Genomic DNA, 26,363 nt, shown 5'->3' with positions numbered 1-26,363 from the left:
GCTCCCTCGCCTCCGAAGCGCCCCGCTCGCTCGCTCCCTCGCCGGGAGCTCTGTCCCCTCATCCCCCCCCCCAAATCACTCACCTCCCCGCTCCCCGGCTCCCGCGGGCGGCCGGTCCCCGACAGCCCCATGGCCAGCTCCCGGCCCCTGCTCACCGCCCAGCCATCCGGGCGCGCTGTGCCTTACGTTCTCCGGCTCTGAAGGCTTCCTGACGATTTGCATAGTTAAGCCGTAAACTAACCACAACATTCCTCTTATGATTTTGCAATCTGCTGGAATAACGTGGTCGCTCTAAGTCGAGCGATGAATCATCATCTATAAACCACAGCTCTCGTCACCGGGGCTCTCAGTGCTGGCTGCAGCCTGCGTGATTAATCCGCCAGGATGCCAAGCTTAACCTACAGTGCAGGGCTATTTATTTTCCAAACTTGCAAGCCTCCGGAAAACGACCGCTGCCGTCTTCCCCATCCCCTTTGTGGCAACATGCCCCAGGCTGTGGCAGGGCACCAAGAACACTGGACAGCCCTTGTTTCCCACAGGGACATCCCAGCGTTAACCACTGGACCGTGCACCTTACAACTGAGGCACCCAGACCCTCCCCCGGCCCCCCCCCCCTCACTCCTTGTGCCACAGCACCCTCAAAACATGCACCAAAACACCGCTTTAGCCAGCAGGGATGACCTCATCCCTGGCAGTCCAGTTCCTGAATAAGAACTACCAGCTCCTGCCACCCCAACTACACCACTTGCTGCTGGATATGCTAGGGGGGAGCCGGCTCATAGTGGCAGCACTGACAGAGAGCCTGTCCCCGAGCCCAAGTGCCACTGGGGCTGGCATCTCCTCTCTCCCACACCAGGTTTCAAGGCCAGATTGGCTGCATGGGGGATGCCATTTGGTTGCCAGCAGATGCATCACCTCCCCTGCCATCATTCCAGTGCCCTGGGCTCTCACAGGAGATGGAACTACCGGCTCCTGTTGGTTCCTTCAATCAGGAGGGAGCAAGGCTTTACACCGTGGCGCAGAGGGAGCTGTGCATGCCAGGCTGAGCTGCAAGGAACATGGTTTTGGTGCCACTCGAGCTCATTCTCAGCTACTGCAGGCAGCGAGCTCCGGGTTTTTGTTTAAAGGCGGCTCTGCACCCTTGCCACAATCTCACTGCGGCAGCGCAGGGACATGTGCCAACCCTCTCCCCAGCTTGTCACACCAGAGCCTGTCTTGACAGGGACTTCGGAGGGAGCTGCATCCCCCCAGTGCGAGCCCCATACCCTCTGGCAGCTGGGAGCACCCACTCGGCTGTGCCGCCTCTCCCACTTGCAGGGCACCAGCTCTTCACTTCTGCAGCGTGTGACTTCAGATCAATGGCATTTATGATGTTCTCCGGGGCACTCAGCTGCAGAGCAGGCTCAGGCCAAGGTCATTGCACGCAATCAGGCAGTTGCAAATTAAAACCAGCTCGAGATAAGCTGAAGACAAAAGGCCAACGCTACGCTGGCCAGGAACGCCTGGGGTTTGCTTTGATACTCCTCCAGAAGCCCCAGCACGGCTGCCATGGCCGTGGGCATGCATGGGTGCCTGCTGGCATCACCCTGAACACCCAACAGGGTCCAAAAGTGGCACTATGGGGCAGGATGCTCCATGCAGCACGGCCAGCAGCACTTGGCTCTAACTCCCCTCCCCAGCCCCACAGATTCTGTGTAGGGCATCTTTGCCAGGAACAGGGCTGGCACCATGCAGCTGTAGCACGGGAGCATTCTCTGTGTCACCTACATCTGTCTTTCCACCTGCTTTCAAGCTCTTCCCTCTGGCAGGTCACACCAGTGAGAGCCAGGGCAGGAACTTGGCCACAGAGCACCCTCAGCACCAGCCTCCCCGTTAGCCACCACGCTGCCCAGGCACCCAAAGTGCCCATGGAGCTTCCTTCCTTGCCAAAGCCACGGCAGAGGCAGAAGCACCCACCTCAGAAGTCTGATATTGCACAGCCACTGCAAACACTGCTCCCTACATGTCTGTCCTGAGGCAGGCTGGCTACACAGCACGGGGAGGATGGCTTAGAAATTACATATGTGTGTCATGTAACCACCTCCCAGGGTCTGGAGCCCCTGCTCCAGTGGTCTGGAACGCCTCAGGCCCCACTGCCACCCAGCCTGGCTTCTCACGGCCGTGCACAGCACCCTCCACTCATGGGAGAAACCACAAAGCAAAACAAGCCGCTGCCAAAACAACAAGGGGAGGAAGAGGAATGTCTGCCGGCAACTCGGCTTTTATTGCTTGTGTCCCAGGGCTGGGGTTGATGCTGTTGGCTGTGGAAGCAAGTTAAAAAAAAAAAAAATAAAAAAAAAAATCAAAGGGCCAGGCTCAGATTTCATAAGAATGATAAAGAGCACGGGGATCACTCAGTGCAGCTCAAACTGTGACAGCTCTGAGCTGGGCTGCTCCTCTACCAGCAAAGAGCCAACTCTACAACACACAGTCATCACATGGCAGGCATGGAGAACACAGAGGCTGTGCCCAGGGTCCCAGGAGACGTGGACAGGCCCTGTGCCCACTCACCAGCACAGCTCTCGGGCACCACAGGCCACAGAACATGGCCAGTGCCAGCAGCAAAGTGCTGGCAGCTGCAGCCAGGCTGCTCTGCCATGCCATGGGAAAGCCCTGTGCCACCTCCCAGGCTGCTGGGTCCTGGAGCAAGCAGGGTCCTGGGGGCACACAGCATGTCAGGGGTGAGGAGAGGGGCTGGTGGTGGGACTGGAGTGATGCTGGACCCTGCTGGACCACAGGACAAGCATGCCCAGGTGCACTCACCTGAGCCTGGGCTCATCTAGGGCAGCACTGGGAGCCTGCTGGGCACAGGAACTGTTCAGGCAGGGCCCGGTGTGGCTCAGCCCAGCACAGCTGGCACTGCTGCCTTCCCACCCCTCACTCTGTGACACCAGGGAAGCACTGAAGTGATTTTTACAGGACCCTGCTCACTAGATCCTTCCTTGAACCACTGAGGGCTTTTCCATAAGAGGAAATGTTTCTTTTCTGGGTCGCTGCTGAGTTTTTTAAAAAGTGATTTGATTGCTTGCGAAGGGAAAAATGACCCGAAGGGAAGAGAGCATAACGTTTGGAAGCAGTGGAGATGAGCCCCCGCTCTGTCCCAGGCAGGGAACACGTGTTTTCTCTTCCCTGTGGTTTGCTTCTCCCTGCTCCCCCCTGCTCCCAGCCCCCCAGCCACACGCCAACCCCTCTCCCAGCCCTGCCAACAGAGGAAGGTGCCAGGTCAGCAGTTTGTGGGATGCAGAGCAGCATCCACACGCACCACAAACAACCAGGGGCAAAGCAAGCCCTGCATCCTTGTAGAAGCAGATTTCTGGGACTTTCAGCTGTGCCTGCTTTAGAAAGCAATTTAGCAATGACATGACCTATTTCCCATCCATTCCTAGTCAAACCTGGATCACAACAACAGGTAAAACAACTCATCCCAAAATTCAACTGCTTCTTGTGCCCTGCAATGAAGATGCTGCAGGTGCCTCGCTGGGCTCAGCAATGCCCAGCCCGGATCCCAAACCCTGCCCCAGGAGTACTCACGTGGGCAGGGGCGTGGTGGAGCACTCGCTGCGAGGATACATCCACCTGCTGCTGGAGAAACACGAATCCCAACCTGGGGGCCAGCTGGAATGAGGGGGGTCACCTCACTTGAGTGCCCAACAAAACTTGAGTTTTGTTATTGCTACCTGCAGCTGTTATCAAGCAGCACAGAAGAGCCTTTTGTGAGGGACAAAGGGTCCATCAGCAGCCTGAGGGAAGTGGCTGCGGGTCCCTGCCTGCTGATGCCTGTCCCTGCTCTGAGCCCACAAATCTCCCTGCTGTCCCTGCACTGTCACCAGCCCACTTTGGGGACCTGGGGACCAAGCAGCCACCCTCCTGTGGCAACGCATCCTCTGATTCTTTTCCCAAATATGGCCATGTCGTTCTCATTAAATCACCCCCAAAACTGCAGCTGGGATTTTAGGAATGCAAGTTTCCATTGTGTTTGTCCAATTGTGCTGCCTGGAGGGGTGGCACGGCTGTGGGAAAGCTGCTGCACCCTTGTGATGGGGGACAGGGACGATGAACCTTATAGGGCACACCTCGGGGAGCAACAGGAGTGCAGAATGAAAGAACAGGTGCCAAGGGAGGGTTACAGAATCGATCTCAACTCGAGCATCACTGTGTCTCACACCTCATCCACTTCCTGGACAGGCATCTGAACATAAACCTCCCTGGTGAGTGCAGGTTTAAAGAGTGACAGCCTGCACTGAGCACCCAGGGGACAACCACTCTGCGAGATGTTTCTTCCTGTAAGGCCACACTTGAGCAGGACCAAGACCACGGGGTCTGACCAAGTTCAACTTCTCATCAGTCCTGCAGCCTCAGCCTGATTTCCTGGGCCATGAGCAGCCCTGTCACACTGCAGATTTGTCCAGAAAATGAGCCAAATTTAAGCCCTTTTATATCCCAGCAGTGACATTCCACTGGCAGAAGATGAACCCATGCCCCACTACTGACATCCCTGGCATCATTCCCAACCAGGCAATCTCCATCACAGACTGCCCCTGCTCATCCACAGATAATTTTAGTGCTGTTTTAGATACCACACTCCAGTCAGCACAGCCTTAAGTGCCTGCAGAATAATTTCTTGGTATTTGTGGAACAACGTTTACTGACCACAGCCAGGGCTCTGTCTGTATGATGTGCTGCATGATTAAACCAGGATTTTGTGACAAGTATTTCCCTGCCTCTGGAAGAGAAGTTGTCAAAGCCTTTATCACTAATGAGGAGCTGCTCCCTGGACTGATGAAGATCAAATGGTTCCCAGAAACAAGTATCATTCCTCTCATTAGCTGCTGTGGTTACCGGAGTGGGAGCACTTGCACAATTCACAGAGTTAGAACAGTTTGCTGAGCTCTGGATCTGATCCCTGGGGAAGGAGGAGAGGCACAGGCATGGCAAGGATGGAGCAGGGCAGGAGATCTGCCCCTGCACTGGGGACAGGGTGCAGGGAGCCCTGGAGTTGTCACTATCTGGAATCCCAAACCCTGCCAGTGTGACAGGGCTGCTGGTGGCCAGGGAAACCTGCTTGGCCAGGTTTTTCTTAAGGCTCCAGGACCCACGAGACATCAAACCTGGCCAGATCCTGCTGGGACGGTGCTTCTGCCAAAAGAGTAAGCGGGCTGTTTATAAAAATCTGGGTTGAGGCTGTTTATCCACGTTGGTGAGGGGAATGGTTTGTGTTTGGGGAGGGCGGGACAGACGGCGGGACGGATAATTCGATTTGGGTTTTGGCAGGGGACAGGGAAGAGGGTGGGCCTGGGAAAGGCTGTCGGGCCTGGCGGGGGACCGTGCTGGCCAGGTCACACCGTGGTCCCCGCCCTGCCGGCACGGCTCTGGCAGCGCTCTCGGTGGAGGAAGGGGGCTCCGGGCGGCTCCGCTCCCCCGGGACCACGCAGCGAGTCCTCGAAAGTGTCGGCACTAACACGCTTTGGCCAGGGAATAAGTGAGCAGTGTCTGACAGCAGTCCGAGGGGCTGGCATGATGCTCCTCCATGACTTCATCCCGCTCTGAGTCATCCCCAGGGCGGGCAGGCGGCTCCTGCAGCCGCCCATGGTCCTGCTGCTGACAGAGTGACCATCCCGACAGAGTGAGTGACCATCCCGACGGACCGATCATCCTTACAGAGTGACCATCCCTACAGAGTGACCACCCCTACAGAGTGACCACCCCGACAGAGTGACCAACCCGACAGTGACCCTCCCGACAGAGTGAGTGACCATCCCGACAGACCGACCATCCCGACGGACCGATCATCCTGACAGAGTGACCATCCCGACAGAACGACCCTTCCAACAGACTGACCATCCCGACACACTGACCCACCGACAGCTTTTCCTGGTGGAATGGCCATCTGCCTGCCCATCCCAGCAGTTTGTGGGATACTTTGTCTTTCCCCCACTCCGAGGAATTCACTGGCAGGAATCATATCTGGCGTGCTGCAGCTGCTCCACTGCCACAAGGGCAATGTAACTCCAAAATCAATGCAAAGTTTCTCTGGAATAAAGAATCTCGCACTCCAAACGGAAAAATTATGTTGAAGTAGAGTCACTTTCCTTCCAGCCCGGTTTCAGCCCAACACTTGTGCTCCCATAGCCTGGCAAAACAGTTTCTCAAACAATGAAGAACATGGCCAATTTTGGTGTCCCTGCTATAAAATTTAGAGGTTTCACAGAGAGACACTGAAATACCCTGAAGAGTGACTGCCACAGACCCTGGGTTGTAGGGACACATCAACACAAGGGTTTGTCATTACAACTCATGCAAATTTATGCCTATTACCGTACATTGATTATTGGATCACAGTTTTACCATGGCACAAATTTATTTTTTTTTTCAGTGAGAAATGACAAGAGGAAGCTATTTCTCTTCCCATCAGTTCCCCCCCTCACAAGGTTATATTGCCTTTTCATACACAAACACAGAGGATTATTTTAGAAAGATCTTAATCTCAGGAGCCTCAATATTATGCATTGTGATCCATTGGATGTGGGTACCTTCCACGGAGCAGTGCCATGGAAGGCGGAGTGCTGGAGCATCCTGCCTCGGAGTGGGCGGCTGCTCCCTTTTCTGACAAACTGGAAGTGGAATCATGTGAAGTCCCTGCTCTTGGCAGGAGATTTTTAGCAGTAAGTAGCAGCTTTATGAGGAATATCCTTTGCCAGGGGACCATCAGCCAGGCAGCAGTGGGATTCTTATTTTTTAATGGACTTTTAATAAGTAGGCCACAAAGATAGTCTTGACACAGAGTAGTTTTTTTCTGCCTGTAATTATCTCCCCTTCGCTCTCAAGCTCCCTGCAGTCTCCTACAGCAAATAAGACCACCAACCTCTCAGTGAGAAAAGGAGCAAAAAACCAGCATAGGGCCACTTGAAATGCTCTTTGTATCAGATCTCATCTGCTCTCCTCTCATCTGATACAAAAACCAACCTCTCCTCCCCTCCTCTAAATTAATTAAAGCTCAGCTTTTGCTGTTAAACTGCTTGAACCTTTACCAGCAGGAAAACCCATGCTCAGAGCACGGGCAATGCTGGGAACACGATGCCATGCCTCCCTGTGCTGCAGGAAGGCTGTCTATGGTTTTGTCTCCTCCCTGCACATTGCCCATCCCCGTGTGTCCTCTGTCCTTCACGCTGTCACCATCTCTGGTGCCTGAGACTGGGCAGGTAATGGCAGAGCTGGCAGTGCTGCTGCTCCTCAGTCACAGTCTCCACTCCTCACCCAAAAAAAAAAACAACAGAATGAGAGACCTGCAGAGACCTGCACAGTGTTCCAAATAATCCAGGATCCCTTGGGAACAAGCAGGGTGCTGGCTGAGCCTTTGGGACAGGTTACTCCTACAAGCACAGGCAGAATTTGAGCTGCTTCTGAAAAGACTCACTAAGCAAAATGCCACCAGGAGCATCCCCTCCATCCCTGCCCTCCAGGTCTGCCAGTATCTGACTTCTCCAATCACAGTTTGTGCAGTCACACACTGACCCAGCCTGGTGTGTGGAAGCCACCACACCCCGGGGAGACCCTGGCTCCCTGAAGAGCTGCAAAGGAGATGCCTCGCTGCTCTCACCAGCTTGTGGCAGGATTTTTCTACAACATACTCGTCCCTTTATTACCTTGAAATGGCACCCTAAAGCGAGTCTCTCCCCAGCAGAGCCTTCCTCTGCAGCACAGACCCAGCCCCTCGGCAGCAGTGTGCCCTTCCCAAGCCTGCACACAGGCTCTTCCAGCACTCCCCTCGTGCAGTCTTGCAGGAAATGGATGCAAATACTAGAGGCATCACAGCACAAAGTGTGAATTTCAAACCCCCTCCCCAAGATCTCTGTGGGAGAGCTGCTCCAGGCTGAATGCAGCAGCTGCTGTTCTGCACCTCTCTCCTACTGTGAATCATGCAGCCAGTCTTTGGCTCTTAAAGCTTGTCTGAACATCCCACCTTCCACCTGAGCATCCAACAGTAAAGGGAAATATTCACTGTGTCGCTTCCTCCCAGACTCAGGGGGGCTCCTCTTTCAAAATCAACCATGTTCTGGCTGAGGTCTGCTCCAGGGGAGGTGCAAATTGTTCCCTTTGGTGTGATTCCTACTTGCAAAAACAGTCCTACAGGCGATGAAGCAAGTCCCTGCTTCTAAAGGCTGGCACTGAACGAGGCTCCAAAGGGCAGCACACGTCTCCATGGCTCAGGCTGGATGGTGGGGAAAGCAGCGTGGGAAATTCTGCAACTTGCCATGCTTTGGATCATTTCAAAACCCCAAACACAAACAGTCCCTGCTGGGTGCAGGATGGGCAGGTCTGTGGCTGCTCGGGTAGGTGGGCAGATGCAGAGCAAAGCCTCTCACTCTCCACACTTGCTCAATTTAACATTGAAACCAGAATGAGCTGTGCTAAATGTCTCCAGTGCTAACAAGAAACAAATGTGGCCTCATGTTCTAGTTGCTGTGATCTAACAAAACAGACCATGGTAAACACTATAAAAATGTACTGGAGGGAACCACCCTGTGTTTGCTGGGAGAGGGACTGGATAATCTAATAGGGCTTTATCCATCTCTAATGTCTCTGAAAAAAAGAAGGGAAAATTGGGCCCTGTCCATGACATTTGTCATGTGCTAGCTATTCTGATGTCTTAATGCTGCAGAAATCAAACTGGAGTGAGGCTACCTATCTGCTTCCCAATCAGGATCTGGGCCCAAGTGCTGCTTTTTATGGCCATGCAGCGTGAAGATCTGCTGATGTCAGTGGTGTCACGGGCCAGGCCAGTTTTTCCATCCTTATCCCCACATTATCTGGGGAGACAGTCCCTTTGTGGTTACCTCACTCTCTTTGTGACATGAATAATCACTCACTTCATGGACCTGCCTCTGGCTGAAAGCATTCATGGGGATAAGGCACCTTCCCAAAAGGTTAGCACTTATCTGTTCCTGGGTATCATGGCATCAGCAGCAACACTGCCAAGGTCATGTCTAGATTTGTATCTTGGCCATGGTGATGGCAAGGGTTGACTCAGTCACCTGCCCCCAGGCACCTCCTGGTGCCCTGGTATCTGCTCTGCCCTTAAACAAAGGGTTAAAGGTCTCTGCCAGCTTCAGTGCCACATCTTCCAGCCCCCCAAGAGACCCCCACAGGGATCTCAGATACCCTTTGGCACTTCAGATGGATTTATATGCTGCTGCTCAGGTGTCACCAGAAGTCACTCCCACCCAAGGCATTTTCCTCCCACACTTTCACCCACAGAAGAGCCTTGGGCAGATTGTCCAAGCAGGAGCCCAGCTCCCAGGAGCCTTGGCATCATTGGCACCTCAGCTGCCATCTCCAGAGGGGAGAGAGACACAGACCTCACTTGGTTCTTGCTGCATTGGCAACCCCATGCTACTGACACACAGCCACGTTTTCCACAGTCACTCCACTCCCTTTTTTAAGCATCTTGGATTTGTTTGTTTTTTACAAAGATACCATGACCTTGGCATGGGCATGGACAAACACCAACTGCCATTAAACAGCACGTTCTGAAAAGCTACACAGAGCACAACCACAACCCTTCACAGCCTGCAAGCAGTATCTCCATGTGAGGAGAGGGGGAAAAGCACAATTTGGGGGGGGGCTCAGACAAATCCACGTGCTCCTCCAGCTCTTACCTGGCTCTTCCCGCGCCGCCGGTAATTCCTTCTCACGAGGTTCTTGTAATTCTCATTCTTCTTGGTCAGGTAGTAATAGAGGACGCAGTCAGCCACCGTCTGCAATGACAGGGGCAGCTCAGGGAACAGAAGGTCCTGTCCTCGTGTGCTGTTGGGGCACAGACTTCCAGGAGCAGAGTTCAGAACCGGTCACCACCAGGTCTCCTGCTGCTCCTGAAGACCTGCAGCCCCACAGCTTCCCCACCCCTCCCTCCCCAAGGCTCCCGGTGCAGCTGGAAGAAGGGGACAATGCACTCAAGGGTGTGCTGGTAAAAAGGCTCAGTCTTCAAAGCACAGAGCAGGGCAGTCCTGCAGGCGTGCAGGGAGGGAGATGGGGTGCTGAGCAGAGATCACCCCGTGCTGGAGGCAAAGCAGGGCTGACCCCAGATGACCGTGGCAACCAGAGGCAGAAGAAGGAGCTGCCTGTCAGCCCCTGTTGTAGTGACACGAGGCACAACCTGCCACACGACTGTCAGCTGCTGTTACTTCCAGCTAAGCTCCCCGGCTCCAGCGACTTCGTTGTGGCCAAATTGAGATCCCAGCACTCAGAATCTGCCATCCCAACTCCTGTGGTTGGCTCCACAAGCACCATCACAGATTGGACACGTCAGGAAAAGAAGGAATGACCAAATCAGGAGTACGTATCCTGCTCCTGAACAGCACAAAGTGTGCCATGCTGGGAGAAGTCCTGTGCTGAACAGGGTGGGCACCTGAACACCAGCCTTGGGCCACACCTTCACATGCAGGATCAGTGGCTTCATGAAGAAAAATTATCCCACAGATCCATCATGCCACAAGTCCTCAGGAGCTTGGGGCAGCTGTGTGTGCCTGGGGGTGCCCGGGGGCTGTGCTCACCCCATCCCTCTGCAAGGAGTGGAACCATTTGCAAAAACAGATTGCAACTTTTAAAGTGTTAATTGGATCTCTTTCTAATTTAGCCCTGATTATACACACACACGCGAACACAAAAACTTACAGTCATCTGTTCCAAGGGCTAAGATCACTATTTTTTTATAATGCAATTTAAAAATCTATTAATTCATTACATTGAGCCATACTTTGCATCTCTCTCCAACAGGATAATGGATGTGTTCTGTATCATAATTACAGCCTGATTTACAAACGAGTACAAATAAAATTAGAAGACATTTTACAGCTTGGAACACAGACTGGGTTGTGAGCACCATCCAAGTCCCACCACTTTCAGCTTAATTGAGTCGAAAGGATGAGGAGCTGGGATCTTACAGCAACAGCAGCAGCATGAGGTGGCTGCTGGCCTTCCTTGCTGCTTTGGACAGGAAGGTCAAGGTCTTATAAATTATTTCCCCAGGCTGAGTTATGAGGAATCAGAGAATAATTTAGGCTGGAAGTGACCTCTGCAGGCCACTCCCTGAGAGCAGAGTGGTTCCCCCAGAGACAGTGGACACTGTGTGTATGAAACTCTGCATGAAGTGGGCAGAGGATGTAAATAACTAAAAGGACCAGAAAAGCAGCAGCTTTCAAATGTTTCTTGCTCAGGAGAGCATTCAGGTGATGGACACAGCTGTCTTTTCAGGCGGGGTCTGTCCAGGATCTGCTCATATGGCTTGTCCAGAATGGGACAAGAAACTCACTCCTCCATCAAGTCTTTTTCCTCAAACCTTTCTTCCATCAGCCCAATTAACAGCAAAAACAGAAAGTCCAAGCAGCACAACACACGAGGTGTGGGAAAGGTCAGGCAGTTCCTGTGCACAACTATTCCTAGACACCAAGGGGAGCTGTGTGTGCTTTCAGGACACCCACTGGAACTGCTGGATGAAATGGGACTCAGCCCACCCTCAAAAACCTTTCTCCCTGAGCAAAGAGACCCCTCTGCTTTGTACTGGGCAGCTGGGTGCCCACCCCCTGCGTGACAGCCTGGCTGGTGCAAAATGCCTCCGGGAGATGCTGGGAAGCAGCTCCCCAGGCGGATCAGGGGTGGGCTGTGCCTCCCACACGCCAGCCTGGCTGTGTTCACACCTCTCCCGGCTCTGAGCTCCTCTCTCCCCGCAGCTGACTCAGCCCCTGTCTCTGCAGGGAGCCCGGGGGCGGCTGGACCTTGCCCGGGGCTCGGAGCCACCACCTCCCACGGGTGCCCAGCATCTGCTGGCAGCTCCAGCACCGAGAGCCGAGTGATGGCAGGAGAGGCAGCACAACGCGGGTTACAGCCAGGCAGGCACGCTTACCTTCCTGTCCAGAAAGGAGGCGATCAGGCCGAAGTTCTTGGGATGCTGCATGAACCTAAAGGGTGAGAGGGAGAGGGTTACTGTGGGTGCTGGCTCTGACCCCCTCACAGCTGGGCTGCCATGCCCAGAGCAGCAAGGCCAGCTCCCAGAGGGACTCTGGGCTTTTGAGAAAGTATTTGTCTGCTGCTCAGCTTCCCAGGAAGATAGGAACTTTAAATTTAGCCCAGTGGGGCTGGCTGGTTGGGAGCTTTGATGTGCAAATGTTCATCATGGGGTGGGAGAGGGAAGGGGGCCAGCAGTGCCAGAGAGCTGCTCATCACCCTGCTCAATCCCATGGCCACCTAAACCTGTACCAAAAGCAGGACAGGGCAGGCACACCTGGCCAAGGCCTCAGGATGTGGCAAGGAAAGGGTGAGGAATTGCCATCACACCCCGCATCATGGCCATGGGTGGCCCTGGCACTGAGCAGGACCCCAAACCCTGCTGGGCTATTGGGAGCAGCTGCAAAGGACAGGAAGGGAAACCCAAACCCCCGGAGGAAGCACAGAGCTGCCACATTGCTGAGTTGCTCAAGAGATCCCCAGTGGCACAGCAGCTCTGCTGAACGCCGCCTCGTGCCCAGCAAGTGGAGGAGCTGTCAGCAAGCTCATCCCTGGCCCTGGCAGCCCAGGAGGGCACACTGTCCCCTCTAACAGAGATGCCTCCTCCAACAAATCCCTGTGCCTAGCTGCTGTGGAAGCACAAGGGCCAGCAAGCCCTTGGCATTGGTGCTGCTGGCAGCACAGTTAACCAGTGCACTGCCAAGGCACAGAGAGCCCGGTGAGTGGTGACTTCGTGCCAGGAGAGGTGGCCACCAGCACAGGCTCTGCCCCGGGGAGCTGAGGAGCCAGGGTGAGCCACGTTCTGCACGTGCCAGCTCCCAGGAGGTGACAGCTCTGTGCCCTGGGGAAACGGATCAAAAGGTGGGAGAGCTGCGGTGTGGGTGTAACATGGGCAGGATATGGTGAGGAGCTCCAGTCTCCAGCCCTGCCAGTGATTCCCCTGGGGCAACTGGCTGAGCTCTCTCCTGCTTTTGCTGCTCTGTCTCAATGCCAAACTTGGATTCAAGGCACTGAGCTGAACTCGGCAAGGGCCTGACAAACTCCAGCCATGGCAGCAGGACATGGGTTTTGTCACCCACGTTGATGCCACTCTTGATGCAGAATTCCCACATGGTTCAGGTGGCACTGCAAGATCCCTGTCACCGTAATTGGTCACCAGAAGAAAAAAGAAACCAGAAGGGCTAGGGGGAACAAAAAAAAAGGATGAAAGCAAACCAGACAGGCTGCTCAGACAATCCGGGATGAGGGCACGGAGCCAGAGCTGCCTCCTCACTCTGCACACAGCACAAACCCAGGGCTGACCACACGACAGGGTTTTCAAGGCCACGTTATCAGTGATGTTAAGACACTGTCAGGGGCAGTTCAGATAACAATCCACTCTTTTTCATGGGCCAGGCCATCTCCCCATCATGAGATATGGATGCTGCATTCTCCCACTGCCCAGCACGACACAGCTTCAATGCCTGAGCAGCACCCTGCTCCTCCACCAGCAAACCACAGCTTCCCTGGGAGTAGGCCAGCAATGGGCTCTCAACAGAGACCTGAAATCCTGCCCAGAAGCAAATCAAATCAGGTTCTCCCTCGTGGTTATGTTCTGACAGCTGAAATAGTTCAGACCTGGAGCTTGTCAGCCTTGCAGTGCCTGCCTGTTTACTCCAAGAGCCCCTGCCAACTGGGCTGAACAAAAGGTTGAGCCAGGTTTTCCTGGTCTCAGGAGGAGGCCAGCTCTAGGTCATGATCACGGATGACACAACTCCAGCTCACCTTAAAAACCCAGGCCAGAAGTTGCAGCACAGCAGGCAGCTCTGCTGTCAGCACGCCAGGCTGGGGGAGAGCTGGGGCAGGACTCCCTGCACCCTCCTTACAGCTCCTGATACCAATCTCTCAAAATGAGCTTTGTGAGAGCCCTGAAACCCTGCTGTATTTCTGCCTCGAGCTCTGCATCACCCACAGTGATGACACAGAATCCAGCGTGCACTGCAGGATGCACACACTGGGTGTGGATTCTTCCAGCCCCATTAGCCAGGCACAGCCCTGCCATTAAAGACCGAGTAATTAGCCTTTGCGTCATTTGTGGCAAGCCTTGCTGTTTGGAGTGGCACATTTTAAGGCTAATTAGCAATGAGGATTCTCCTCTATCAAAGGCTTGGAGCCTGTTTGCTTGTTTTGTTCTTTTTCGGTCCATCTTGGCAATTAATTATTTCAGCTGCAAACAGGAGTCCTGACGAGCAGGGGGAGGAGGAGGGATCCTGGACACACAGAGGCTTCCAGCATGGCTGGCCATAGGCATGCTGGTAATCCATGGAGCCATCCCCTCATTGTCCAGAGGCCAGATTAAGTGGTGCTGCTGCTCAGAACAAAGTGGACCTGGTGCATCCTTGTACCTCCATCTCCCACAGTCCACAGCAGGGAGCACCAGCAGAGCTCATCCCACTGGAAGCTGAACTCCAGCTCTGTTTTCACAGACACTCACAGCACACTGGGGGTACCAAGCATACTCCAGTCCTCCATGCAAACACACCCAGGTCCCTGCTGGGCTATGGGATACAGGGGAGTCCGGAGCTGAGCACCCACATCTTGGCTGACAGCACAGTGGTACCCAGGAAAGGAATCAGTGACTTCCCAATCGATCCCACTTGATAGAGCCAAGCTGTTCTCAAGCACTGCTTGCAAACAGGAGAAAGCACCACAGCCAGAGCCTGCACGTGGCTGATGTGGGAACGCATCCATGGAAACAGCAGCCGGTGGCAAATCCTGCAGACAGCAGGATGGAGCACTGAGGGACAGGCACCAGCTGGAAGCTGCAGCCTGAGGGGATCTGCACAAGGGATGTGGGATGTTGACAGCCCCAAAAATCCCCTGGACGGACAGTGCCCAAAGGATAGCATGAAAATCCAGGAAGGAAATGTGTATGAAGTGTTGGGTTCCTTTAAACTGGCTGATACAACAGGGAATGCAAAAGCTGAAAAACTTCCTGTTCTCACCCTGCCATGAGCCCAGCAAAGGGGCAGGAACACCCCAACCACACAGCAAGGCCTGTAGCTCCTGTGCAGAAGCATCACCCTATGCCCAGGTTCAAGGTAACACAGCAACTCTGGATGTGTCCATGGGGGACACGCTTCCCAAACACTTGGGAAATTCACACCTTGGCGTGGGGGGGCTCCAGCTGCAGCCCCGCACGGATCCTGCCCACCCTCCCCAAGGGCTGCACTCACTTTTCCCGGAAGGTCTCCTTCTCCTGCTCGCTCCACATGTTCATCACCTGCCGGTCCTTGTAGACCTTCATGGGGTCGTCCATGAGGCCGTTCATGTTGATGAATTTAATGCGCTGCTGGTCGGCATCGTAGAGCATGGGCGGGATGACGGCGAGCTGGCGCATCTGCTTCTCCAGGTTCTTTGGGGAAAAAAAAGAAAAAAAAAAAAAGAAAAAAAAAAGAGAACAGTTGGTCAGCACCACGGGCCTGCAGGGACTGCAGGGGACAGATGTTGGAGAGGAAAAGGACAGGCGGAGGAACTCAAATGCAAGCACTAGACAGCTTTATTGCCGGAGTAATTGGAAATTAAACGCTGAAAGAGGCTATCGCTGTCAGCCAGGAAACAATTAATCTTTCATTTTGGAATAAGAGGCTTCAAAATCCTGTGTGGAAATGTCTGACTTAAGTGAAACAGCTCCTGACCATGAGGAGAAATGAGTCAAAGCAGTGGTGGCACAGGGAATGCCGACCCCCTCCCCAGGCCACATGGAGGTTCAGCCCCCACACCCCAATTGTGAGGGAAGTGGATCAGCTTTGCAAAGCTTCCTGAAAGGGTGGCCAGAGGGAAGGCACGTTTCCCTTCCACAGGAATCCTGAATTGTTCCAGGAGGTCTCAAACGTCACTGAAATGGGGCTGTCATTCCTTACTGCAACACCTTGGGACATAACCTGATGCCTTTACTCCATCCTATGGAGCACAAAGTTCATCCAAAGCCCGAGCTGCACAGCAGGACAGGACAGACTGGGCACACTGGTTTCCTTAAGTATTTGCATCAGAGAGGCCAATGTGATGTCTCATTTGAGCTGTTTTCTGCTCAAATGCCAGGACTGTCCCTTTGGCTGAGCTGCTGGTGATCCCCTGCCACAGGTCCACCCTGTGGGGATGAAGGGACGCTCTGGACACCCCCTTTCAATTGCACCATCAGGCTGAGCCCTCCCTGTCACCTGGGATGTCACTGCTCAAACTCCAACCCTTGACCCAGGAAGGCCAGGTCTCAAGTGCTGCTATTTTAATTGACAGCCAGATGCTGGCTCCTGGGAGAACAGGAATGGCCAACCCTTCCCCAGCTCTCACCTCCCTGCTCCTTCCAACGCTGTGGAAGAGCTGGAAGCTCTTAAGGTCTCCTCTGAGACAAGCAAAGCAGACTGGGGGCTCAGCAGGCGGTGTTCAGGGTGCAGTTTAGCAGCACACTGTGCAGGGGGAGGGTGGTGATCAGCTAACACTCCACTTGGCCAGCACCTCTACAGGGCTGCGAAATTTCCCTTTGCTTCCAAGATCCGTGTCCTCCACGTTGTCACCTTAACAGGCCAAGAGCAAAGTGCCTGGGATCCCAGAGAGGGATCAGCCATGGCTCACAGGCAGCAAACATCCCAGCTATTGCTGGGCAATGGCTGCTCTCCCCTCCCAAACATGATCCATTCACTGCAGCTCGCCTCCGTGCCAAGAGAGTGGAACCCTTGTGAAACCAGATCCAAACGAAGCCGAGGTCATGGGGATGTTTCAAGATGAATGGAGCACTCCCAGAACATGTGGGCCAACTGGCTCACGTACAAACCATTCATTCCATAGGATTCCCCTGTGTCAAGCCACACAGCCCATTCAAAACAAAACAGAAAAACCCCTCCACCCAGCAGTTTGGGTGCTGGCTAGCTTCCCTTCTCTTCTCTTCCCTTCCTCCAGTATAAACCACAGCCAGGAGGTGCTGCCCAGGATGAGCAGCACGCTGGGGTTTCAGGTCCCTAAGAGACAGCCAAATGCTGATAAACCCAACCTACTGGCCACCAGCTCCATGTTTTGCTCTGGCAGAACCATTGCACAGCTCCATTACATCTCTCACATGGCTGGGAAGATGCTGACGTGTATTAAATAAACCTCTGGCTTTGGATCCTGCCCACAAAGTGTGTTTGGCATCACGGCAACCTCCCCAACCTCAGCAGGACCTAAACTGAGTGGGATTGGGCATAGGACTTCACTGTGTGACCTGGCCGTCCTGTCTTGGCTTCCTCAGAGAAGACAGAGCGAGGGGTGAAGAGGAGGAGAAGGGAGAAGCTGCTCTCACCTCTTGTTCCGAGAGCCCGTCGATGATTTCGGACACCTCGTGCTCGCTGCGTGCGGCCGACATGGAGAGCCCGCCACTGCCCCTCTGTCCTACCCTGCTGGGAAAGGGCAGCCACACTCTCAGGCACTGATGCTCCATTTCATAACCACGTTCAAGACCATTCTGACCTCCATAACAGCCACATCCCCACGTTCCACCCAGGCCACTCCCTCCCACACTGTGGGAATGGTGCCTGTGTTTAGGGCTCGCAGGTCAAGAGCCTCAAACCACTTTCCTTACCTGTGTCAGCTTCCTGAATTGCTGGAACAAAAGGACATTTCATGCCCAACCACACTCTTCCCCCACATTTTCTCCTATTCACCCCACCACAGCAGTGGCACAAAGGTGTTGGTGTTAGCACTGTGCCACCACGTCTGGTTTGCAAATGCTGTGGAAGTTTTAAATCAAATCCATCCATTGAATCCATGGACATCTTTGCCTTACAGTAACAGCCACATTTCTTACAACTTTTCTTATTAAGCAGGTAAAAAATTAAAACATTTCTCAGCACCATTTCTCCCTTTCTCTTTCAGACAAAATAAAGCTATCAGTTGGCAAGTCTGAACCCACCCAGTTTTAGTGGGGCACAAGGATAGGATGCTGGCAGAAGGGTTTAGGTTTTCTGCATATCAGGTGACCCCAGGCAAGATGCCAGGGCTGAAATGGGAAGGACAGGGAGTTTTCAGCAAAAAGGGTGGAGATCATGAAGTCGTGTCTCCTCCTGGCAGAAAACAACATGACCTCAATTGCACTTCCAATGAAGAGAGGAAAATGGACAAAGGGTGGGAGAGACAGGGGACATCCCTTCCAGTGATGGAATTTCACTCCCTTCATATCGTCTGTGATCATTCCAATAACCTTTGCAGATGTTTCTGCTCCCACCAAAGCATGTGCATGTATTAAATCATCGACATGACCAAATGCACCTGCAAGTTTTGTACATCTTAATCCGGGCACACCAGTAAGGCAGGAATTGGTGCTGTCCCAGCCAGCTGGGGCACAAGGGAGCTACCCCTGGCCAGCTGGGAGATCAGCAGGAGAGGTGAGACAGGCAGTCTGACATTCCTGACATTTCTGCTCCTTTTGGCTCTTCCTTGAGCCACCCTGGGGAAAAAGCAGCAAGACTCATGTCTGCTGGCTTCTGCCTTGGACTAGAGAGGGAGAAAAGGCACCGAGAGCCACCCCAGCCCGCTCCTCCCGCCAGCAAATCCCACACCCATTCCCAAAGAAAAAAGAAAGGCTGTCTGATACCAGCTCAGCCCCTTCCTACCGCTTCTCCTCTAACCTCTGCATGCGCTCTTGCAGCTCGCGTTGCTTCCGGATCTCCGGGAATTGCTTCTCATAGTATTCCCGCACTTTGCTCTCCTTGGCACGGCGCCGGGGGTTATTTTCAATGCGCTCCACTTTTTTTTCCCAGGCCTCCATCAGCTGGTCATAGCGCTGGCAAAACTTCTGTTCCTGAAAGGGCAGAGGGAGAGGGGGAGCTCGGAGATGTGCCTGGGAAGGAAGGGCAGCTCCTCCAGGCCTGGCCCTCGATGGCTGCTCAGGCTGAGCATGAGTCATGTTGCTTCAAGAAATACAATTTATTAGGACGTGGACAAGCTCCAGGGCCTGGGACCGACCCAAGGGTGAATTCTCAAAACAGGCCATCAGGTACCCTCAGGCTCTTTCCTTTCAGACCCAGCATGACTGGTGGAACCAGGACTCTTACCCAGAGTTGCTTCTGTTTGAGCATCCTCTGGCCCACCTTGGTGCTTGATTCAGTGATTCAGCCCTGTGCTGGGGAGGGAGCATCATCAGTGATGATGCCCAGCTTCAGCTGAAAGCAGTTGGGGGACCAGAGGGGTTTTAGAGTTTCAGTTTGTGTCAGACAAATGCCTTCCAAGCCCCAAATCAGGAAGTGAAAGCAGATGTTGCTCTAATGGCAAACCCCAGGTCACTCCTGACCCTGACACTGCTTTCCAGAAAGGGTAGCTCAGCAACAGGACACTCAGCACCACAACAGAGACACCAGGAATCCAGATTTCAAAGAAATAAACTCCTCTCTTGCCACCACTGCCCTATGACCAGAAGTCTGAGGCTGCAGGACTTCCCAGATGCACTTTGCTCTCACCCCATTTGCTCTTGGCCATAAAGAAAAATTGGGAGAGGTAAAAAAAAACCCAACCCAATGGAAATACACAGTAATCTGCAGCCCATGTCACACCAATCCTGGCACATGGATTTGGTTTGTCCATCCTGAACCTGGCAATAATCCAAGAACAGCAACACATCTTTGATCTCCTTGGCCTTTTGGAGGCACCTCAACAATAATGTGAGGCAGATAGAGCACCTCAAGCCCTAGAGCTGGACCAGATTAACACTTTCCCTGAAAAAAAAAAATAAAAATCAATTCCCACTTGCATGCCTGGAGCCAGAGACTATCCTGCCCTGCATGGAGGCACAGGAGGTGCTTGGGTTTCATCAGGAGCTGAAGGAAACAGCTACAAGATAAAAACAAGGAAGGAGAACAGAAATTGAAATGCCCTAAAAGCCCACGTGGGGTATCTCACACTTTGGGCGAGGAGCTGCAGGTAACACCAACAGCCTGCGGCAGCTTGGCAAAATCACAGCTGCTGCGTTTTCACCTCTCCCAAAGCAAAGCCATCAGCCCCCTGAAAACGAGAGCTCCCACCCTGCCAGCAAATCTGCTACATCCTCCTGCTTTCAGAGCATCACATTTGGGAAGAAGCTAAAAATACCCCATGAAGCTGATGAAGCTGGTGCCCGGTGCTGCCAGCCCGCGGCACGGCCGGGAGAGAGCCCAGCACGAGGGCTCGGTCTGGTGAGAAGCTCTGAGGCTCCCAAGGGTTTGTCATTCCCACTGGGAATGAGCCAGTGCTGGGTCCCACATTGCCACCACCCCAGCAGAGCCACCTGGCACGGCCCTGGCTGCTTCACAGACAGCAGGGTGGCTCTTCTTCCTCCTTTTCTTCCACTCCTCGGAACAACTCGATGAAAGCTTTATCCAGAATTCCTCTTTTAAGAAACTGGCATTTGAAGATGGAAAGAGCATCATCAACGTCACTCTGCTGATTCCCCAGCACCTCTCAGCCTGGCAGCAGTACCAAAGCTTCCCCCTTGCACAGCTCTGCCCTCCAGAGCATGGCTTCATAATGGAGCAGCCGAGCATTTCCTTAACTCCCCACCATGCAAACTTCAAACCCCACTGCAGCTGGGCTGGGCTGCAGCATCCCCATCCAGTGCTTTTTGCTCCAGCTGGGACACAGGCTCCCTGCAATCTCCTGCATCGTTCAAAAGCCAAGATTTACAGGCACCTTACAGCACTGTGAACTCCTCAGACCATCACAGCTCCAGCGCCAGGAGAAGCTCCTGGTCAGGCGCTTCAGGAACAGAAGCATCTATTCCTTCTCCAGGCTTCCTCTGAGCGCCCCTAAGTGTGTCCATCCCTGAGCAACCATCTGTGCTGGCTTTCAGCATGGGTGCCCCCTGTGCTCCCGTCCCCATCAGCCTCTCAATCACAGCAGAAAGTGAGAGCGAGCCAAATCGGACCTGACGTGTATCTAAAAATGGATGAATAGTAACGCTGCCGTAGCAGCTGAAGGCAGCTTGTGGGCTGTGCCAAGCCCGAGCCCTCCTGCAGCCCACGCTCCCATCACAGCTCCAGGGAACAGAGCAGCTCTCTGGAAGGAGGAGAAAGAGCGAAGGTGACAGGAGGAACCAGTCCAATTCCTCTGCAAGCCCCGTGGTTTTCTTCCCTTGGCTGATGGAGACAAACCTCTCACACCCAGAACAGCTCCCCTCACTATTCCCTCTCTGCATCATCACCCCCATGGCAATGAAATGTCTTGTGCTGTCTGACCTCAGTGGAGACAGGAGGAATCCTGTGGATCCTCTGGGATGGGGCTCTCAGGGCTGGACCCTGCAGCGACCGAGCTCTGACCCTGCTCCAGCCAGCCCCAGGCAGCAACAATACCCCAGAAAGTAAAAGAGACAGAAAGAAACGCTGGCATGTGGATGGGCTTTGCTAAAAATAGGGTCTGCTACAAAATAGGCAGAAAAATAGCTAAGCATACCCATTTTGCAAACAGAATCAGCAAATGTATTCACTTTGCAAATTCAGCAACCGTATGTTGCCTATTTTGTAGAATAGGCAAAATGCTTCCCTAAACTGAAAAATCCCCTTTCAAGGACACTGAATAAACTGGCTGGCAGAAATTCACCTATTTTGCATGACAGGCGACTTTACTGCAAGTCGTATTTTAGGAACTGTGCTCTTGCAGCCTAATTAAACCTTTTCCCCCAGCTCCTTGATATTCACACAGAGCGACTCACTCCAGGTTTAGCACAGTAACCAGCCATTTCCACCAGAAAACAGTTCCCAGGCACTTCCCTCCTGCTTCCAACAAAACCACATGATGCTCTGCAATCCCTTTTTCGAGGAAGGGAACACTGACCCACTTCCCACCATGCAGAAATCCTCAGCTGCAGGAGGGGAGGTGCCCAGAGCAGCACCCGACTGCCCTGCCACATCCTGATGGAGTTGTAAACCCTGTAGCCCCTTGCCCTGGGAGAAACTTTATCATGGACAAATCTAAATTAGCACATATTTGGACACTAATGGGACACATAACTATTCCTCGGGAATGCAAGGTCTGTGGTTTTTGGAATACTGGTAGAAATAAGGGGCAAAAAAGCATGAGGAAGGAAAAGAATGATTCAAAATAAATTAGAAAATAATGTGATATCTGCCTCAGAAATGTATGTATTGGAAGTTACTTTTAAAGGGACAGCCTTCAAACCACTTCCCAGGCTTGTTATTTTGAATTTTTCCAACAATTCCTCCCAGTTTTGTCACTTCTGTCCAAAACCAGCACCATTGCCAAGGCAAAACACTAACACTGGCTCTTGAGCCTGCCCCAGGACAGAGACAACGAGTCAGGAGACAATATTTACAGACAGTATTTACATCTTCCTCATGAAACGTGAAGCCCTGTGAACTGAATCACCCATCACTGAAAGACACTGCAAAATCCACCTTCCTGCTGGGAGCCATTGGCTGTTCTGGTATTTCCCCTTCTGTGCTGGCTTTGCCTGCCAGCTCCTGCCAGGAACGACTGCAACCGTCAGCACCGAAAATGCACAAATTCTGTGAAACCCACTTGAACTTTCTCCTCTAAAAACTGCAGACTTTGCAACAAAGGCCTTTGAAGCCTCATAACCAGCCCTGCCTTGCCCCTTACCCAACCAAGACCTGTGTCCTTAAAGGTCACTGAAACTCTCTCGCAGGCAACGCTGACTAGAAACAAACTGGCGCAGAGCTTGAATTTATTTATTTATTTATTTATTTTTTAAACCACAAATTCCTAGAACATTGCTCTGTGGTCAGCTGGAAGGAGGCAGAGCAGCCTTCAGACCCGTTTACCGGAAGCAGAGTCAGCTTGTTTCACACCTCTCCTAGGGTTCAATTACTCACAAAACAGACATTAATGCTGTGAATAGGCTTTCTGAGATCAATGATGGGCTCTGCTGTGATTAAGCCAGCCCCACATGTTTGCTCTGTGGGAGGTGCTGCCTGCAGCAGGCTCAGGGACCTCTCCTTCACATGTTATTTTAAGCAGGAGAGATTCCACAGTAATGCAACAGGCAGAGTACAGAGTACCAGCACCTCTCTGCTGGAAATCATCCTTTTCTTTCTCACATAATAAATTACGCTGTTTTATACATACAAAATAAGGTCTACGGGAATCACTTACCCACTGTTTGCGTGCATGATTTCTCCTCTTAAAGTATAAAATTAACTTTTTCCGCATTGCCTGGTTTCTGTAAAGAGAGGAAAAAAAAAAAGATGAGATCTGATTAACGAGGCAGCTAAAATACCCAGCCTGGCTTTCCCCACTCCCAAAAGAGTGTGCAGCACCGTTTCCACCTTAACTTGGAATTGCATCAACTTGAGAACAGCAAGTGCTCTTATCTCAGACCTCGAGCCAGCTTAGAGGAAGACCAACAAACTCTCTGAGACCGGGAACTTCACCCACATCTGTTGGTAAACCAGGACTAAAGTCGAGAACTAAATTAATAAGGTCCCACTGCAAACCTTCCCCGTGCTCTCAGCACCACAAGCTCTGCCTCTATCAATGGGTCACGGCTGAAATTCATTGATTTCACGCTGCTCTGCAAAACCCCAGTGGGTGCCCAAGAGCTGGGGGGGCTCAGGCCAAGCTCGGCATGGCAGGAGGTGGCACCCCCTGAGCAGAGACCACCCTGAGCACTTCAGGTCAGCAGGGATGGGGCTGCCAGTGCACACATGCTCACCCCTGGGCTCTGAGGCACTGATAAGGAGGCAGGATCACAGCAGGGCTTGCAGCACTGACCTCTTGCTTCCTTGGAGCCTGTCCAACAGAGCTGCAAACAGCCAGCCGGGAGAGTTCAGCCACTTGCAGAATTAGGAGCTCAAGGGGGAACTGGCCACCACAACCCCAACCACCCCAGTGTCTGTCCAGACACTCCCTCGCTTTCTTCTTCTTTCTACTTTCTAAAGGCAGCGGGAAACAACTGCTCAAAGAGAAGCAGAACAGAGCTGAAAAGGCTTCAGGAGCTCCCAGAGCCTGCATGAGCCCCAGAGCTGAGCTCCTGTGGTTGTTCCTGTTGCTAATATTCACAGCAATAAAATCTCTAGGTAAAAGGTAGAGACCAGAGGCAAAGGAGTTTCCTTAAGTCTTTTATCCCGATTAAAGGCAGAGCTGCAGTGTGTAATTACTGATCAGGAGCTTAGCAGTCTCATGTAGGCATGTTCTGTGGGATTTAGCTGAATGAAGAGACACCCTTGCTGCTTCCTCATTCCCTTCCTGTGTGGCTAGCAGGAAGGGAAAAGCCACCCTCCTGCCCTTGTAAATCCCTCAGCACAATTACCAGCTAACAGGATTGTTTGGGAAGGGGCAGAGGGCCCAGCTCACTTAGAGAGAACTGAGGGCAGTCCTGGCTACGTTTAGGAATGGAGAACATGGCAGAAAGCATCAACATTTTTCCCTTTTTAAACTCTCTCCTTGCTGAACCATGCATGGGCACTCACAGGAACCACAGCAAGCACTGCCCTGGGAACCACAGATCCCTGCAGCACTTGTTTGGCAGCTCCTCACATGCTCCTGCATCCCTTCCCATCACACACAGTGAGCTTTCCCCTGTGGCCCCAGCACCGTGTGGTGCCTCAGTGGGCAGCAAACCCTCCTGCAGAGGGTCACTGTGTCCAACAAACACATTTCTGTCGTTGGTTTATTCCTAATTCTAATGGAAGCTCTAACACAAGGAAACCTTTGAGGTTGTGCTAATGATGAGCATCTGTGGGATGGTCCCCAAAAAAGTAATGGATTGTTCCTTGGAGCCAGCCCAGCTAAATCAATCAATCCATCAATCAATCAATCAATCCATCCATCCATCCCTGCTCTCCCCACCCAGGAGTGATGCAGGGCTTTGACATGCTGCTGCTGCTGCTGGATCTGCTGCACAAGTTCTTAGAAAACAGGAGAGCAAATGAAGGAAATCAGCAGCTCTTATGCAGCTGCTGGGTTGCCTTGAGTTGTGCATCATGGCTGACCTTGAAAATGCGAATACAGGCAAAGGCTTAATGGCTCTGCAGCTGCAAAAATCAGGAATGCCTTGAAAGCCAGTGTATGTTTACCACCACCAAGGCTCAAGTAATCAAAGAGTGAAAGGATCAAAACAACAACAAACCCCCTCATGCCCTGAATGTTTCTGCCACTTTATCTTTTTGTTTTGTTTTGCTTTGTTTTTTTTTTTTTTTTTTGTTTTTTTTTTTTTGCATAAGGTCAACCTTTCAAAGGTTAATACAATCTCGGTAAATATAAATAGGCTTCACAGTTTATCTTGCTACATGTTCTGCTGTTACTTAGAAACCGTTTGCAGTGAGGTTAATTCGGGCCACGTGTCTCCCCAGCACACGCTGGGCTCCCCGGGCAAACCACGGAGCTGAGCTCAACCTGTGCACAGGAGGGCAAGGTGAGGGATGTCTGCTGGGATCCAGGCATGGAAACACCCACTGTGGAGTGGCACGTGGCAAAGGCTGCCCCTGCAAAGTGCCAGCCTTCCTCCCTTCTCCTCCTCCCCTGCCCGAGTCCTGCGGTTTTCTGGGGCACAAGGGAAGCGTCAGGGATGGAGACCTGAGCGCACAGGGGTGAAGAAATCGGGCAGCTCCCAGGCAGGAGGAATGGGTGTTCCTCAGATAAAGCAACAGTGACTCTTGTGGGCAGTTTAAAGTATTGCTGTCACAGCATGCTGGGTGGGGTTTTATCCTCAGCAGTGTCCTCAAGGACTGGGCAGGCTGGGATGGACACAGAGCCCCAGACAGGGGTTTGGAGGCTGCCAGATGGCACATCCCCACCCTTGGATGGAGCCCATCTCCATTCCTGACTTCCTGGTGTTGCAGAACGCTCCTCTCCCCTCTGCCCCAGTGCCCTGACTGTGAGCCCCAAACAGGAGCACAATTCTCAGAGCCAGCCTCCAAAACTGCCCAGTGAAACCCATCTCCCACCCCGAGCCGAGCACAGCCAGCCCTGTGGGAGCGGCTGCTTCCACCTTCACTGCCTTGGCCCAAGGTTGCTTTTGTTTTATGTCTCTCACAATGGAGCCAGTCAAGGAGAGAACCTGTAACTCTGACTTTTGAGTTCCTTGGCCCAGGTCCACGGGAAGGAGTTGGCCAGGATCCTTCCTGAGGCTGGGCTATCAGAAGGATGTGGGTGCACGCAGGCGTGTCGCTGCCGTGTGTACCCACGCTGCCAAAGCCCTGGGACAAGGCTCCCAAAGGACACAAAGAGCTGATGCACAGCAGCACACCTGGCCAAGCCTGGGGACACCTTCAACCGGTGCAAGACGAGATGAAAGGAAGTTTGCTATTCGAGCGAAACTAATCAAGGGTATTTAATTACACAGGAGCGTCTTTCATCAGCCAGAGCAA

At 52.9% G+C, this 26,363-nt stretch overlaps 1 protein-coding gene across 2 annotated transcripts in view; it reads right to left on the bottom strand.

Annotated features, from left to right (window-relative positions):
• NCOR2 (nuclear receptor corepressor 2) overlaps window positions 1-26,363 on the bottom strand; it is a 224,543-nt gene that overhangs the window by 62,004 nt on the left and 136,176 nt on the right. The window contains exons 9-14 of one of the 2 annotated variants that reach the window (XM_088176263.1): window positions 23,149-23,215; window positions 18,663-18,850; window positions 17,354-17,450; window positions 15,255-15,433; window positions 11,939-11,993; window positions 9,696-9,794 (exon numbers count right to left, since the gene is read on the bottom strand). In XM_088176263.1, coding sequence (XP_088032389.1) covers window positions 9,696-9,794; window positions 11,939-11,993; window positions 15,255-15,433; window positions 17,354-17,450; window positions 18,663-18,850; window positions 23,149-23,215 — 685 coding nt within the window. The remainder of the gene's footprint in view (window positions 1-9,695; window positions 9,795-11,938; window positions 11,994-15,254; window positions 15,434-17,353; window positions 17,451-18,662; window positions 18,851-23,148; window positions 23,216-26,363) is intronic. The other variant, XM_088176264.1, reaches the window with a different exon arrangement.

This window comes from Sturnus vulgaris, chromosome 19, assembly GCF_052056855.1.
Source record: "Sturnus vulgaris isolate bStuVul1 chromosome 19, bStuVul1.hap1, whole genome shotgun sequence".
Classification (NCBI taxonomy): domain Eukaryota; kingdom Metazoa; phylum Chordata; class Aves; order Passeriformes; family Sturnidae; genus Sturnus; species Sturnus vulgaris.
The sequence above is the reverse complement of the archived record's forward strand: the minus strand, read 5'-3'. Positions and strand labels throughout refer to the sequence as shown.